The sequence below is a fragment of the Syngnathoides biaculeatus genome, chromosome 12 (genome assembly GCF_019802595.1).
Source record: "Syngnathoides biaculeatus isolate LvHL_M chromosome 12, ASM1980259v1, whole genome shotgun sequence".
NCBI classification, from domain to species: Eukaryota; Metazoa; Chordata; class Actinopteri; order Syngnathiformes; family Syngnathidae; genus Syngnathoides; species Syngnathoides biaculeatus.
Genome location: NC_084651.1, coordinates 11,236,273 through 11,254,291, shown reverse-complemented (window position 1 = coordinate 11,254,291; position 18,019 = coordinate 11,236,273). Strand labels below are relative to the sequence as shown.

Here is an 18,019-nt window from a genome sequence, read left to right as displayed (position 1 = left end):
GGTAATCCGCAAAAGTTAAATGGAGGCAACTGGACTCATCTTGTTTGTTGAGTATCTATCTATCTATCTATCTATCTATCTATCTATCTATCTATCTGTCTATCTGTCTATCTGTCTGTCTGTCTGTCTGTCTGTCTGTCTGTCTGTCTGTCTGTCTGTCTGTCTTCTATTGGAGAAAACATAGTGACTTGGGCCATTATGATATTAGGCTAACAATATGTAACTATTTTCATGCTGAATAGCATATTTCCTCTTACCATATTGTACCCACCACTCTAATAGACACCATGACTCAGTTAAAAGCCTCAACCAGCCAAATATAAGGACCTCCGGGGGTTGTAATGGCATTTTTGTTTCAAAATTGTTGTGAAGCTGGTATTGTACGCTTGGATTACTTTTTATGATTGCTTTAAATAATGTCACAAAGCACCATTATTTTAACAAATACCCCGACTTGATTAGTTCATGAGTTAAAGAGGGGAGTGTCACTCAAAAAGAAGCAATAAATGCCAAGGGCAGCAAAATAAGGTTTTTAAGCACCTTGGAAATGATTAGAAACAGAAGGCTCCCCGCTGTAAATAAAAGAAATTACCCAGCACTAAAATTGTCTTTCTGTCCCTGTTAATTAGCAGCACACACAATGTGAAATTAGCAATGACGCACCCGGAACAAGATGAATAGTCTCTTATGCGGAAAAAATAAAGTCAAGACTTTCCGTATGTTGCATCTGTCATGTTTAATTGTGAGATCAATTAAAATTGGAGGATAATGATGATTTATAAGTGTTTGTGTCTCATTTGATATTCATTAAGTCGGCCAGACACACGCTGGGATCAGCTTGTTAATTGTGTTGCTCCTCCGCTGAGGGGTGGCTTTTGAATGCAATTGGCGTAAAGTTTACAAACTCGCTTAACTTCACTCAATTATGCTCCAGTCTACTCTTGCTGTAGCTCGAGAGAGGCTCAAGAGATTGTTTTTTTGTTGCAAAACTAACTGATAAATGCAGGCTTTAAGTTATGCGGGTGTACGCGGAGTCCTTTGACTGCCGTTTGTCGGCTTCAAGCAATGGACTGCATTTGTATCGTGTAAAATAATTGACAGGTTTCATTATACATGTAAATTTATGTTTCACGCTCAAATGGAAAATAGATGTGATTTCATAATCTTGTTTACTAAATACAATGTGAATGTAAGACAGTGGATGATACTTAAGTTAGAAATAACTTCTGAATTGTGCGCCACAATGTTTTTGTTGTATGAAAACTGGCATGAAGACATTTTATTGTGAAGGTGGCTGGTCACGTGACCCTGGTTTAGTTCAGAGCAGTATGGAATTGTGGGTAAGAAGCGGGAAAACATTAAGGACAGATGTGTAAGCAGGAATGCTTGGTATACATGGACAAAGACAGGAGGTGCACACAGTAATTAACTTTTTTTTAACTTTATATTTGTCTTACTTGTTAATTCTCAATTTTTCGCAATAAGCTTTGGACATTTCATGTGTGTTAGTATTGGCTTGATTCAGACTTCTGGTTTATCCATAGTTTTCACGGTGTCCCGCGATTTTGTGACATCATTGGTGGAGAAGGAGAAATAAATGACAAATTTGGACATCGGTACGAAGCGTGGCCTTATAGCTGGACCAGTTTAGCTACTTTTTTTTACAGAAATGTTATTGTTTATCAATGTTATTGTTATCAGTGTTAATCACTATTTGAAGGAATATTGTGAGTCATTCTGGAATGACGAGCTGCATAGTGCCCAAGTGGTTAGGATGTCTGGCTCACCGCTCTGAGGTTTTGGGTCTGAATCTGCTGTGTGACATTTGGAAGTTTTCCCCCCATCATTTGTATGTTTTCTCAGGGTACCTGCAATATTCCCAAAACACACATGTTAGGCTAGTAGAAGACTCAGATATTGTCCATAGAGCTGATTGTGAGAGTAAGTTGTTTGTCCCAATGTGGCCTCTGATTGGCTGGTGACTAATCCGGCGGTGTAGTGCACCTCTGGCCCAAAATCAGTTGAGATGGGCTACAGCCCACCAATGACGGGAGAAATGAATGGGTGGATAAGTATTGCAACAATGTTTAAAGGTTACACTACCGCCTCACCTCCTTACGTTAAGAATGGAATGCGACTTTGAAATGTTTGACCCAAAAAATGACGACCAAAGGCAATACCAAACTAGTCATGATCATCCTTCAAATGTAAAGAAAGCCACTAAGGCATTTTTATATCACATAAATATGATGTGTACAAGACAAACTTCCCTTTAAGCTAATCAAAACAGCATGTTTATTGCAATTTGCAGCACGCTACTATAAAGAAAAAAATTGAAACCCGCGTTATATCGTCAGAACGTGAGAGCTGTTCTCAGAGAGCAAGCAATCATTTTGGCCGTACATAATCAGCCAGTTCATCATGCACACGTAATGCATGGTTGTTTGAACGCACCAGACAAGCGACGACGGCAGAGCACTTTGTTGTCGTGCCCCCCACCCTTTTTTTTTTCCCACCGCGACGGCGCTCAGATGTAGGCCAAGTGGAAGAGCGCCAAATGATTTAACAGAGGACAAGATTCCCATTCAAAGGAGCGCCACACTTCTTCCTCCTTATTCATTTTCTTAGATTACCATCAAATTTGTGTCACCAGCAAGGCAGCATTATTGACTCTCAGCCACGCACCCCCTTTGCCTTCGCTGACACGCTGACATTTTCATATGTGTCTTTGCTAATGCCTGCAAATTGCTCTGACCGAACAACGCGAGAATGGAGCAGATAATTTTAATAAGATCCAACCATGCTCCTGCCTTACACATATAGCATACCAATTTTAACCTGTTTTCAGAGGAGACTACGGCTCCGAACTCTAATGGCTTCTGACAACATTGCATTAGGCACAACAACGACACATAATGTAGCGAAAAATTGGATGTGAAATTGCAAACATCGGGGAGAACAAAGTAAATTTACATGGTTTGGTAGCCTGGGCGATGTCTGATATCATACTCTCTCATGCAAGCTCTATGTGCAGGGAGCTGCGATGGAGACTTAACAATGGATATCAGCGCAGAGTGCTTTTAAAGTTAAGGCTGATGGATGGCTTGTCAAAAAAATAATTGCACCGCTATGGAAGTGGGTTCGTGCCGGCTCGGCGAGGAGGGGTTGGCTGCGTATTTGGGGTGTCAGAGCGGCGGTGGAGGGAGGCGCCATCAGCGGAGAGCATGATGGGAAGTGACAGTGGTCTGTCAAGAGGTAGTGGCTGCCCAGAGAAGTGTGAAGCCGGCGCTGTGAGGTGGCAGGAGAGAGCAGGCTGTCATGAGCTCCAAAGTGCTTTTAATCCAGCCAAAAGCAAAGGAATCCGCCTGTCAGGCCCGCTCAGCCGGGCCTGGGCGCGGCGGCGGAGAGCGGGGTAGCGAGCGGATACGGTGGAAACAAAGGTGGGCTCGGGAACGGGAGGTGTCAAGCCGCGCTGGAGTGCTGAGATCTGGGTGCCGCGACCAGAGACATGATGGGAAATCGTGTGAGACAGAGGAACAGGCCCAACTGTCAATTAGGGGTTGCTGAGGAAGGGTATGGCAAAGTGATAAAACTCATCAGCACTCCTCCTCACTCTGCTGGTGGCACAGGATTTTTTTTTTTTTTTTGCATAGTTAGCAGGACCGCCGTACGCACGCCTGCCGTGGCTTCCATGTGTCTTTATTCTCGCCTCCGTCTTGTCCGATTTGATGGGAAAGAAAACAATTAAATATGTCGAATCAAGGTGTTTTCCAAATGTAGTGTACGGATATCGTAAGTAATACTCCTCTGTTAAAAAAAAAAAATTATCCACGGTGAAGTCCTAGTTACATTTATACACATGAGTCATGCTAACAAACAACAATGGATGAGAATGAAGGTTTTCTACATTTACCTCTTGGCCAACCATAAAAAGAGGCTCGAAGGCAGAGTAACATGGTAGCATCTGTCTTTGTCATCTCCTCACACCTGTTGTTGAATGTTTCAAGAAGTCAACCAATTACTCGACCAGTTGAGTTGACCTCTACTCTGCGTTGGCATATAAAGCTTGAAATTGATTGCTAGTCTTAAAGTATTCATACCTTGGCTAGCTGCACTTGACTTACGTATGTACCGGTATGTTGTATTTTTCCTCAGAAGATCTCCGACAAAGACAAGATGGTAATTATAGGATAGAATCACCCATTTGAAATTAATAATAATATAAAAAAAGGTATACTGAATAATAATCATCTCCTCTGTCTCTCAAGAGGGGCTCTCCAATTTCATTGTATGATGACAGTAAATGGCATTCATGCAAAAGGCACTTTTAAGAAAAAGCAGCCTTCGAATCAGGGCGTCTTGTGTGTCGTGTCATTCACCCTGGATCAGTTTGCCGTTGCCGTGTAATGGCACTTCATTTGTGTCACGCTGATACAGCACGTGAGCGATAGGGCGTGTCGACTCAGTAATGACAATGTCAGCTTTCTAACATTGTCTTGCCGGAACACAAATCTCCGTGACATCTTCACGATGCACTTTTTACTCCGTCCACCGAATGCCGTGCTTTATGACGTTACATGGCGTGATCGTGAAAGGAGTACAAGTATGTACCTCGCCCAGAAACTAAATGCTAAAATGGATCTGTTGGTTTTGCAGCCGTTGCAGTATGCCTGGTATCGTAGACAACGCCATGATCTCTTTCTGCACATTCAGAAGCAATTAGTCTTGCTGTAATGTATTCCTCATTAAAACCCTGTAATTAAAGTTCTCTGTGGCATCTTTGAACATTTAATTACACACTCATTTTCTACAAATATAAATCGTGATATTTGAAAGCCCACTGACCATGGAATCACGCCGGAGTTATTCCGAGAACTTCTCATTAGAGATCATCATGAGCTGATTTGTTCACTTGTGTGATTTTGAGCTGGAGAAATTGATTTAGTGCCTGTGCACGGATTTAAATGAGAACCTTTTAGGCCCGTCTTGTTTTCACTGCTTTAACAGTCCACCAAACAGTTTGAAATTATTACCCAAGGCATACAAAATACCTTTGAAATCTCAGGATAAAGTGAGAGAGCAAGGTTGGGATTTAGAAGAACTCGATTAAATCAAAACTGGCCTAGAAGGTATTGCTTTTGCAGGTATCCTTGATCTATCACTTTAATGCAAAATATGTTGCAGTGAGTTCAAGTGTGTTTCAGTAGCTGGGAGGAGAAAGACGAGAGGATTTGACGGGATTTCTCAGTCTCTATACCAGTTTCCCATCACTGTGGCTCTGCAATATATGTCAACACGTGGCTTACCACTTCTTATGAAAGCAGAGCTGCAACGATGAGTAAAATAACTTCAACAATTCAATAACTAAAACAGGTTGAAGCAAAATCTCTCCCTTGAATCGTTGAATTGATCATGTTCATATCGGGCGAATGCTAGTGCAGTCGCATGCACCACCCGTGTGGGAATTAATAGTATGGCCAGTGAACCAGGAGGAAAGAGTATATAAGAGTATGTCTAATTCTACATGCTCATTCGCTGAGGTCAATGTCACTCACTGGCCCAGACACCGCCTTTTAAAGCTATACACATCTAAAGTCAAAGATACTCGTATAGAGAGGGAGGATGCTGACCCTAAATCGTACCTGTGCCTCATGGTTTTTTTTTTTTAATAATGAAAAATATATGTGTATCCGATTACTTGAATAATGAAAGGGCCACTGTCCTGAAATGCATGATTTTTAGTATGTTATTAATGAAAAAAACGGCAGCCGGTATGATCCCATGCCTTTTTTTCTCCACAAAACATGATTTTGACGTATATGGCTTTTTGTAACTCCCGCCATGTTTTCGACAAGAAGCAGGAAGTGACGTTGGAGGCAGTAGCGCGCTCAAGCAGACTCGTTTCTTTCTATTAGTTTTACCTCCGGGAAGGTAACTTGTTTTTCTCTCGTGTTAGCCAAAATGCTGGCTCGTTGCCTTGCTGGACATTGCTTGAACACTCGGGAGGATGGATTTACGCTTGATACTTTTCAAAAAGACCCGGTTTGTTGTGAAAAATGGATTGTACAGGTGCAAAGCACTAGAGCTTCATGGGTTCCAAATGACAGGTGTGTATACAGCTACTAAAAAAAATAAATAGTTTGGGGGTACCACGTAATCCGTCACTCAAAACGTAACAAAAGGTCCACATACGTATGACAGGGGTGCTAAACGTGTCGATGTGCACATCGGACGGCTTCTGCGTCGGGCTCGCCGACGAATAAGCCGACCGCTGGCCTTTTTCGCCGGAGTGGCTTATCTTCGCCCCGGAAATGGATTGGACGGGGAGACAGTTTGGCCGTGATCCGCATATCATCTAAATATGGCTTGAAACAATAGGGTAATATTGCCCCGGACACTTGACTCGATTGTGAGATGTTCTCTTCTTTGAAAAGAGCTTCCATGTCAGAGAGGGCGTGTTCGTCTCCCATAGTAGGGGCCACAGCGTGTTTTCAACGGCAAACGTCCGGTGATGTCACAGGCAGGAGATGCAGCGAATATGGTAACCACTTGGATGTCAAATGACACTTCCGCAACTTTGCGCATGGTTGGCGTGTTCATACTTATTTTTCAGTATTGACATTGACGTGAATATTGTTATATGTATTTTTCATTACAACATCTATTTTAGAACGTTTATAGGGATGACACTTGACCTTTAAAGGAATAATTGGTAAAAGTCTTGATTAATTGAAATAAAAAAAACAATTTCGGTGGATGACTTTTATAAATGGACTTGTGCTATACGTACAATTTAAACTGTCTCTTTCTGATGGTTTTCGGCACAGGTGAAGGAACACTGCTTTGTTTGGATTTTTTATTTTATTTTTTAGTATTGGGATTTGCTGACGCCGAAAATGCCAAGTTTCGCTTCATTTGTTTTAATTCTTGGCAATAGTTTGGCAGCATGTAAGCTACAAGACTACTAATGTGAAACAGCAAAGAACTTCATGTATGTATCTGTTCAAAATCTTTTTTCTTTTAGTGAATTAAAAAGTGCATTGTGTGATTAATTGTAAAGTCAAATTTATTCAAATGATTTAATCAAGTCCCACCACTAGTTTTTAGATATTAATCTCGTAATGCAATTCCAGTATCGTACATTTTTTTTTCTTGGAATCTGCGCAATCGATAAGAAGCTATCGCCAACGGCCAAGATAGTTCGTACTTAAAGGCATGAGGAAAGACTAAACAACTTGACCTGCAACATGCAAAAGTTAGAAAGTCAACAAAGTTAGCTTAGTAATTACCACTCAGAAATACAGTATACGAGGTGAGAGGGTCGCATATTAGCTGTGAACTTTTGGCCACTAGTTTGAGTGTCGTGCTTGTTTTACAAGCATGGCTCGTTCTTTCCAATTATTTTTTTTTCCGTTGCCGGATATACGCACATTGATTAGAATCATTTGCATGTTTTTAAACGGTGATGTGCCGACCCCAGAGGATGCTGCTGTGGGCGGATGCTTATGTCACTCATATCAGAAAAGACACATTTGTGGGATCATAACTACTACATTCTTCTTCTTTCTCCTTCTCTTTTTCTGTGAATTATGGAATCATACCAGCGAGACAACACTTACCAATGTTAAGAACGTAGTACAGCAACATTTGAAATTACCCGAACAATTACGGAGATCTTTATTTGCGAAAATTGCTAAAAGGCCCACAGTCAACTTAAGCCACTTAAAAGTAAAAGCGGAACAATTTGAATAGCAGCTGTCATCGCTTGAGCTGCGCTTGGGAAACAAACGGAAATCCTTTAGGAATAATAAATGGTTCGCTGCGACGCCGCAGTTTGCTATTTGCAATGCCTGCGAGAGAAGACACTATGTCAGCACTGATTGGAAAAAGAAAGATGTATAGACTACCAAATTGATGAAATGACTGTGGAGGGAAAGAGAGAGCGAACGAGGAAGGCTGCATGGATGGATGGACGGAGGGAAAGCCTCATTTAGCAGAGAAAAGGCTGTTTGGGCAGCCCGTACAAAAGAGGGAGAGTCCAAAGCCATTGATCTCTCGCAGCCAATGACAGGCCAGAACTAAGCAATAATCATGACAAATGAGCGGCGCTTCGGCCAGATGAGAAACTGCCGATAATCACACACACACGCACACACACACCACAAAAGAAAAAAAAAAGGGTGGCAAGGTCGCTGTAGAAAGTAGTGGATGTTTTGTACCACTCGGTAGTCCTGAGGGAAGACACGAAAGAGGGGGTCGCGCTTCTTGCACTTAAAAGTAAAATGGGAATGGGCATTTAACATTCCTTAAAAATGTAAATGATTATATTTTTGTGAATGTCAGAAAGGCTGTCTGAATGCTCTGAATCCTTGAAGTTCTGCCATAGTGTGGACCAAACTAGTTTGGCTGTAGTTGTGGTCGTTTTGTGCTTGTTTAGGCAGCAAACTAGTTGAGGTAGTGGGTGGAATCTTGCATAGTAATTTTCTGATGCAACATTACCACAGTGTATTGTTATACTGATTGCACAATAATCAATATACCGTCATTTCCCACCTACAGAGCCCACCTGATTACAAGCCTCACTGAGTACATTTTTAAAGGAAATACCATTTGTTCCATACATAAGCCGCAGCTGTGTAAAAGCCGCAAGTGCCCACATTCAAACACAAAATATTTACAATGACTGTACACAGAAAGAGTTTTCAAAGTTGTAATACCTTAGCTTAGATTAACATAGCAACAACACGGTAGCACGAACTGGGCTGGTTTAAAAAAAAAAAAAAAAAAAACAGCAGCGGCAGCTACACAGTAGCAACACGGCAGGACAGCACTAATAGAATAGGTAACGCGAGCTCGGTTCTAGTGCTAATGCTCATGTGGTACTAATAGGGCCAGCTAAAAACAACCATGCTGGTAAAAATCACTGAGACATGCCAGTAACACAGCACCAACAGGCTAGCGCAGTGCTAACAGTGTCGGTTAAAACAAACAAACATACCAGTAAAAGTCACTTCCTCGGCACATATATTCCACCGGTGTCACTCTTGCCTTTTCTGCTTGGGTACCCCCTTGTGGCCGTTAGGAAAAAATACACAAATTAGCTGCATCACCACATAAGCCCCAAGGTTGAAAGCGTGTGAAAAAAGTCGCGGCTTATAGGCCGGAAATGGTATATTGTGATGACGATACATTACTACAACTCGAAGCATTCGTATCGCAAGCAATCTTTCCCTATTGAAATGACATTAATCCATCACATCCATCCATCTGTTATCTGAGTTGCTTATCCACACTCGGGCCGCAGGTGTGCCAGGGGCTATCCCAGTTGTCACTGGGCAGGAGGCAGGGTACACCCTGAATCGGTTGCCTGCCAATTGCAGTCTCTAATTAATGCATGATTTTGGGATGTGACACATGGTTTGCCCTCACAGGCCACGTAAAATCATGTGGTGGGACAGATCTGGCACCTGGGCCTTGAGTTTGACACCCATGGATTAAAGACATTATTTGTTTGTTTTGCAACAGTCATAGTACTTTTTTTCTACAGCTAAAATATAATTATTATTGTTACATCTGTATTACAAAAATACAACAGAATAATTTTTAAAACACTATTTCCTGAATAAGTTGTCAAATGATTGTTTCCTTGTATTTGTGAGCAGAAGAAAGTATTTTATATTCCTCACTAAAAATTACTAAACATTGACCTCACTGAAATCAAAAAAGTCCATGTTAAAGCTTTTTATGATGGTGGTTTAATAAATGTGTAGCTATGTAATGTTTTATCATCTTTAAACACACATATGCCGAATCTAATAATTGCTAATACCTTCATTGGTCCTTTATATAAACAGAATACAGAGAGGAATCTGATTTTAGTTCAAAATGTGTCAGTGTGATATCTAGGAGCCAAAATAACATCTGATGCTTGCACCTGAATACATATTTGGCAAAAAAAAAAAAGATCTGATACATTGTAATATCATTGTTATTTCCAGCCCTAGTTGAGACCAAATCAAGAGCGCCTCTGCCAGTTGAAGTCCATATTGGCTCAATTGCCTCAAGACACAATAAAATCAATTCCATGAACGATCAATTAAGCGATCATTATGCCCATCCCTCATTCAAAGCATTTCGTTATGTTTGAAATATTATACATTTGATTGGTGTAATGGTTAGATAATACGTGAACTTAATTGTACATGCATTACGCTCCCAATGAGTTTATACTCTTGTGAATCTTTTTAAACGTACGGAAATAAATGAGGCTGCCGACTCGTCGGTGGGAAGAAGTCGGCGCCGCGAGTGTTCGCCTTTGTAGATTAGAGCCAAACAATAATGATTAAATTGCTGCAGCAGATCCATCGGGGCTCTAATTAAGTATGATTGCTACCACATTATCCGTTTTGGTTGCCTCTCGAGGTCTCTGAGCCCTTTGCCTCGGCAGATGAATTATTTTCTAATCAGCTCCATCCCGTTACATCGGAATTTATCTTCTTCATAGAAAATGCCAATATATTAAGCGCCGCGTGTGATACACAAGGTGACCCGGCTGACTTAATGACATCATACATTATCCTTAATGAAGTCAATATCTCGACTTTTAGCTGTCTGTCTATTGGGCCGATTAATTGCGGTGCCATTAAAGTCAGCTCTCTTTTTATTTGAGCTTGGCAAGTGGCATAAAACTAATGTTCTTACTTATCAAGCACTGCAAGGGAGGCGGATGGAGGGGAGGAAATTACAGAGAGGGCGTAAGGAGTTTCCTACTTGGTGATACCGCATATAAACGATACTGTCATGCAGATGCAGCTGAACATAGAAAGTCGAAGCATTGGGGGGGGGGGGGGGGTTTGCAGTTTTCGAAACCCAGTGTGAATAAGGAAGAACAACCAATCAAAGACACAAGAGCCTACCGCGGGGTGTCAGTCATTTGCAGCCTCCGCTGACCCGTTATCTTGGGCTTTTGGAGGTCTGCTGAAACTATGTTGGAATACCCATCCGTGGTTTGCTAACAACTGGGCATTAGACTCGGAAAAAGTAGAAGAGGAATGGACTTCAGGCATCTGAGAATTGAGAAGTGGCACGGAATTAGCAAGATTGCTACACTGTAGATTCTACAAAAGTAAAACTTGAACCTGATTCATGACATTTGGTGTTATTATAGAAACACTCTCATCATCGTCGCAATCATGCTACCAAAACAGGCTTGGTTAGTGTCGGCTTTTTACAGCACTAATGCCAGCACTGCTAATTTGCCGAAGCTGGACAGCGTTCGCTGTGACTATTTCTCACAACTACGCACTTCAGTAATTATTTCATGCCGTTTTGAAGAGTCATGGTTGAGAATCACACCCATGCTTGTCAGTAACGGTCATAGCTCATTCAAATCTTGTGGTTTTAAAACGGCAAACTCTGCCTTTAATTTTGATATCCAAACAAGTACTATAGGACAACTGCATTTAACATAAAAACACGTTTTTATCATTTCTAGCCTGATATCCTCCCATATGAACTGGTATGGTTACTTGGAAACCCAGCTGACTAAGTACTGTACTACAATTGTAGCTAGTTGTTCTTTTCAATGGAAAAGTGCCAAAAGTGAGTTGAGGTACTGCGCAGTGGAAATGGGGCAATGGATCTTCAAATATTGTGCTATTAAGGGTCTTCATATGATCTCCCCCGTTACTCACACAAAAACATCAGAGGCGCCCTGAACAGTTCTCTCAACCAAATGCACAAATCCATACTGTACACCCCAAATAATACACTCCATTCAGTCTGACAAGGGCAAAACAATCCTCTGAGACATAAGTACATCTCCGAGTGCCCCGCTGTTGCTCCCCTCTGTTCCCCCTCTCTCATCCCCCCCCCCCTCGTCCCAACAGGCTCAATTTACAATGTGTTATCTTTGTCTGAAGCTAGGAAATGATCTGAGGTAAATCAAGACGGGACTGACAATTCACTCCTGTGAGCGCGTTTTTAAGTGTAGTATCTGTTATGGTGGCAGCACCTGAGACGAGATGAGGGGGCTATAAAGCAAGCGGCGGGGTCCATGTTAATGCTGCACTTAGTAATTGGCTTCCGCTGATGACTCTGCAAAGACAAAGCGTAAATCAGACGCACCCCTGCGCTAAATCTGCTATTGTTGTAACAAGGTGCGAGCCTGACAAATATCGATCTCCTCCCTTAAGTGTGTGTGTCTGCGCACAGCCCGTCGACTACTGTAGTCAAAGAAGTGCACCCTGGCAGGCTTGTTCGACAGTACAATTGCCGCTGTTGTGTCCCCTGTTGTTTAACTGCACGAACCGTTTTGGAGCGAGATTGCATCGCAAGCTGTGAGTCGATTGTCGGTAGTTAGCGACAGCGGGTAACTGAGTAAACTGTGATTGAATGAGTGCTATAATACGTTTACATTACAATAACAGCTTTAAGGTAATTGCAAAGGTGTATTGCTGTCTCGTGAGAACAACAGCGACTCAAACATTAGCATGGCAGCCACGGTCACCTACTTTGTTTTATATAGCGATCGAGGAGTGCCCAGGACACATGTTGTTTTTAATGCTGGCATCAGTGTGTATACAAATCCAAACTGTTGCGTTTACTCATGCTTTTGTAACTAGTTTCAGTGCCGTGAAAAAGTATAGCTTTTTTTTTTTTTTTGCATAGTTTCCCCTCTTTTTTGATCTGACTGGAGTCCTCAAAAAGAGCATTAAATAGCTGCCACTCATTCAGAATGCTGCAGCTCGGGTTCTGACCAGAACCAAGAGGCCAGAGCATATAACTCCCATTGTAAAGTACCCTCGACTGGTTGCCAGTCAGTGACAGGCCACATGCTGTGTACAGTAGTTTGTACAAATTACAAATCAGAACAATCAACTTATAATTACTAGCGAAGCGCTAACTAATGACCTAGCACATTTGCTAGCAAGTTATATAAATAATCACAGTGATAGCAGTATAGATGCCAACCAAGCGAGGTACCTAGCTAGAAAGATAGCTAGGTAGCTAGAAATAGCTTGTTGGCAAGAACTCACTCTAGAAAGAGAATGATAATGGCTTTGATAACTAGCTCAGAGTCAATGACATCGCTTGCTTCCTCACTACTGTGATAGTGTCTTTTCAATGCCACATGAAGAGTAATTATTTGTAAATGTCAAACTGCTTGACAATTAAAGTTATGATGACAACTTTTTGATGCATGCGCTAATGTCATATAATATTCCTTTGGGAACTGCGTGTGATATTTAGGAAGGCCACATGACATTACAGATATGCTCCCTGCACCTCTTGCATGTATTATAACCTTTGAGGCTTGAAAACGTCACTCGGGCCACTGTCAGCAGCATGCTGAACTATTCCGCGTGTGGATGCGTGATCCCGGCAGACAGTTGATCGTTAAAACGAATCCTATCCGGCTTGACGGGTCACTGTCAGGTAGTGCTCCCCTCCTTTCTGGCCCTTACTGATATAGCATGTCACGCACCCACGTCTACCTGACGATGCTGATGCCCTGTGAAGCTCTGATGCTTGAGTGGATGTAAAAATGAACTTGAATTAATACTCAAGCACCACCGCTGTTCCAATGTTTATGTACAGTGGACATGTGGGTCATAAAGTTCAGGTAGGCGGCTGAAATGCAGAAAGGTGACTGAGCGGTTAGTGTCCCAGTGACGTCTTTAGTGTTTGACTCATCACAAAAGGTCATGTCAGTTTCAGTACAAATCATCTTTTCCTTTCCTTTTCTGTAAGGTGCACCTGGTAACTCTCTTTTGACGTGTGTGAACTAGCTAAAGCCACTAAACTAATTACTTACCTAGTACTTCAGGTTGCCTGGGTGATGCCTACTAGTCACTAATTGTTCAAAGAAACACAAGGGTACACGGTTAGAAAAGACAAACGCTGTTACCCTGTTGCTGTGCCTTCGCTGTGGATGATGAAGTATTATACGCCACAGTAGGGCTGCACAATTAATCGAATTTTAATTGCGATCACGATTTTGGCTGCTGCAATTAAATGAGCCTGAGCGTCGCCAATTCATTTAAAATACGAGCACTGCTGCAGATGAAAAGTGCTTCAAAAGTGCATGCCACTTCTTTTCGCCCCGCCAGGTGCCAAGCCACAAAGGTGAAAGTTCACTTTGCGTCCGATCTCAACGCATTGGAAGTCATCATCGGATACATGGTAGCGAATAAGTTGCGCTTCTTACCAAGAGTGGGGAAGACGATGTCAAAGCCATGCTAATTGCTAAGCTCTCATAATGCAGTCGCAAAACATCAAAATAAGTGTTGTGATGCAAAGCGCTTGTCATATTGGTCTTGCTGGAACGGCGTTTTCGCGGAGTCTAACCAACTAGGAACAACAAAATAACAGGCCAATCATTACTTGTTTGGAGATAAAGTAAATATAAAATAATACGTCTACACAGGAAACCGTGTCTGAACCGGGAATTAATTTGCACGTCACTGCACATATCACTTCAGAATGTGGGCAGGAACTATAAAATTATACATAAATAGCATGGATTAGAAGATGTACAAGAAGTACACAAGAAGTTGCACAAAATAGAAACCAAAACAGTTGTTTGTAAACTGTCCATCCATCTATCAGCACTTAGTTTGTTTGCATAATAGAGGCCTCAGTTTTAATTTTGATGTTTGAGATCTGATTAATGGGTGGCACTGTGGATCAGCTCTAAAGCGTTTGCCTCACAGTTCTGAGGTCCTGGGTTCAATGTCGGACCCGCCTGTGTGGAGTGTGCATGTTCTCCCTGTGCCTGCGTGGGTTTTCTCCGGGCACTCCGGTTTCTTCCCACATGTCAAAAACATGCAACATTAATTGGACACTCTAAATTAGGTATGATTGTGAGTGCGACTGTAGTCTGTCTCGATGTGCCCTGCGGTTAGCTGACAACCAGTTCAGGGTGTACCCCCTCCTCCTGCCCGTTGATAGCTGGCATAGGCTACAGCACTGCCCGCGACCCTTGTGAGGATAAGCGGCTAAGAAAATGGATGGATGGATATAGATACACATAGGTTGGCAGCTCGGGGTTATTTATTCAGATTACGTTGAGGCTTCCATGTCAGGGGTCGATGGAGGACAGGAAGTCTCAAATATGGTTTCTTTCAACCTGCAGATGCTGTGGTTTAACACAAAGAAATAATAGCGGCACAAGATATACAGCTTTGTTTTGCAATTTTGGAGTTGAAATTTGGTGCAGCTGTCTAATTCAAAGTTATTGAAGTCCCAAAACCGCGATATTTCACAACCTAACATCGTCATTAGTTCTTGTGAGGAATTTATTTGTTGCTGGTTAGTCCCAGGTGATTTAGCATCTACAAATTCTCATGAGATCAGAAAAGAGGTCCCCTCAAAGCTGGGGTTTGAAAGTTTCCCACCAAGCTGAAGTAATATTTGTGTTGTTGACTAAGTCGACCGTCCCCATCTGTACAACCACGGACCTGCTGTGACGCTATGAGACAAAGCGACACAGGGCCGCGTCCCATTAATAATTCCCAGATTTGGAAAACGGATCTCTGTGCTGAGAATACAGGGCAGTTCATCTCGAGGAGAGGAAAGACAGAAGAAGTGTAAGGTCAGCGAGGAGATACTCCCTCTTCCAGCCGCCCTTCCTTCCCTCCAGCCCTCCTCACCTCCTCCTTGAGTGATGGGCCCAGCTTTTCCAAGGTAGTGCATTTGTCTGTCAGGAGCCTCGGCTGGCTGCCGTGATTTAGCGGCTGTCAGTTGATGCCGGTGTCCCGAGGATGATAGGGGCTGGCTGGATGGGGGGAAATTTGTTACCTTTAGCTCTGACAGGGAGATAATTGCTGATGGTTAACAGAACAGTATGGAATCTAAAGGCTTTGGAAGGAGAGTGCAAAGTAATGGAACGTTCAGCCAATGTGTTTGGGTTATAATTCTGCCTTAGATGCACCAAATCTGAACGCATCATCTCTCTTTTCACGCTGAACTACGCCGAAAGATTATCTCCACACTTTTTCTAAATACTCCAATAACTAGCAATGCGTTCATTCATATCCTTACATCCTTGAAATGACCTTCATTGGTGAAACTTCAGAAATATGCAAATTTCCACATCGTGGCTGGTGATCTTTATTAAGTCAACCGCAGATGGGAAAGAGGCCTTCATTCGTACAAATAGATCCATGGATTTTCCAGTAACTGGATTAAATGGACCTTTCCGACTGCCGCTCTTCAGCTCCGCCCCCCCTACGCTACAGTTGCCATGCCCCACAATGTTCCAAAATGATGACTGAACATAATAAGTGTGAACTGGATCCTCTATCGTGTATTCCAGATAATATTGGGGTATGATTTTGCCAAATGTGTCAGACTTGTCCAAGAGAGTTCTACAGAGAGGTCTCAACTATTTCACGCAAGGACATGTACACGGAATTAAGATTTTGGACGGAGCAGGACGCAATGTCAGAGTTACAGTGAAATGTTGGCGATCGATCCAAAAAAGTTTGATGCCTCACAAATTTCGTATTGAAACCCAACAGGATAAAATAGTGGAATCGTACTGCGCATGTAAAGCAGGGTGAGTACTTTTTACTTGGAAAGATCACGAGTCATATAATTGTAGTCTTTATAAGTGGGTGGGTATATTCATTTGACTTGGAACCCAGTGCCCCGTCTTAAAAGTTCAATGTGAAACAAATGGGCAAATAGACATTTCTCTTGCATGACATCACGCATTTATGTATCCCTAACTCAACTCTTAGCATAAAACATGACACACTTCATTCTTCAGGTCAGTGATACAATAACAAAAGTGGAAATTGTTCTCCTGCAATGCATAAAGCACTGATAATAATGAAATCAAACTCAGAGTAGATCCTTCGAACATACAGCCTTGTGTTTGTTGATATTGTCCACATTTAGTTGTACGTGCGGTCTTCCGCAAGCTTTAATCCATTGTAGCCACTTTGTCAATTGTGTTTTAGGCTTTGGGAAATGAATCAACCGGGCCCCTTCGGGCCCCTTGTAACCTAGTAAGATATTTTTCATCAGAATTGCACGTTCCCCAAGCGCATCCGAGGATCGTTTTGTTCGTAACATTAACTTTTCCAAGCGCATGCGACCGGTAACCAGGATTGCTTGTGGGACATGGCGACAAGATGGGCCGGTCAAGCCATGGGTTAAGACAATGTAGCTATCTGATTGGCTATTATTGTAGGAGTGATTGACAGGTCGAAAAAGTCCATCACAACTGGTTTAGGATAAGATGTTGGGTACACCCTCGACTGGTTGCCAGTCAGTGACAGGCCACATGCTGTGTACAGTAAGCCAATGGTGTCTCACTTTTGCAGGCCACATCATCAATTAACTTGCATGTTGTCAGTTCACCTATCAGCATCTTTCGAAGCTGTGACCTCATCATCTGGGCTTCCCCATGTTATTTGAAGGCAGTACTTTTTGTTCACGTAAACGTTTGTCTAAAATAAAATCATGTAAATTCTTTCTCACAATTAAAAAAATAAAATAATCTTGGTGATCCTGACTGACCTGAAACAAAAGAGTTTTTCTGATTTGACTTCAGACAGTGAGACAAAAAATGAAACGTGTATTTTTGCACAGTGTAGTAAACGTCTGGCTTCAACTATGTATACGTATCCTATTTGATGCCAATTGTCTTGGACCTTAACCCCCCCTCCCCTCTCCTGCTTTGCACGTCTAATGAGGCCCAGACACCTTTCTCTCTCGCCCTTATCTCCCTCTCGTCTCCCTCTATGGACTCTTCACACGTCCGCTCCAATCTGCCTCCCTCATGACTGCGGCGTCCGCAGAGGCGCCTCCCAGCGCCCGGATCGGGACCGCTGTCAGTCAAGCCATCCGAGCTGCCAGCGGCGTATCACGGGGCGAGTTAAGTAGGAGGCGGATCAGAGAGTGCAAAGTGTGATAGTAGGACAGGGCCTGATTGACAGGTTAAACCTCTGCTTAATTGTTTTCTCCTCCTCGCATTGACGTGGAGTCGGCTGCTTTGTAATGCCGGGGG

General features: G+C 42.5%; 1 protein-coding gene across 5 annotated transcripts in view; it reads left to right on the top strand.

Moving 5' to 3' along the window:
• The window catches only part of lrmda (leucine rich melanocyte differentiation associated), a 286,581-nt gene that overhangs the window by 136,142 nt on the left and 132,420 nt on the right, over positions 1–18,019 (top strand). The window contains exon 1 of one of the 5 annotated variants that reach the window (XM_061836955.1): positions 1,329–1,412. The exons of the other annotated variants lie outside the window; for them this stretch is intronic. Within the exon in view, the coding sequence (XP_061692939.1) occupies positions 1,369–1,412 (44 nt within the window). The 5' untranslated portion in view covers positions 1,329–1,368. Of the gene's footprint in view, positions 1–1,328; positions 1,413–18,019 lie in introns of those variants that run through there. 5 annotated transcript variants of the gene reach the window in all.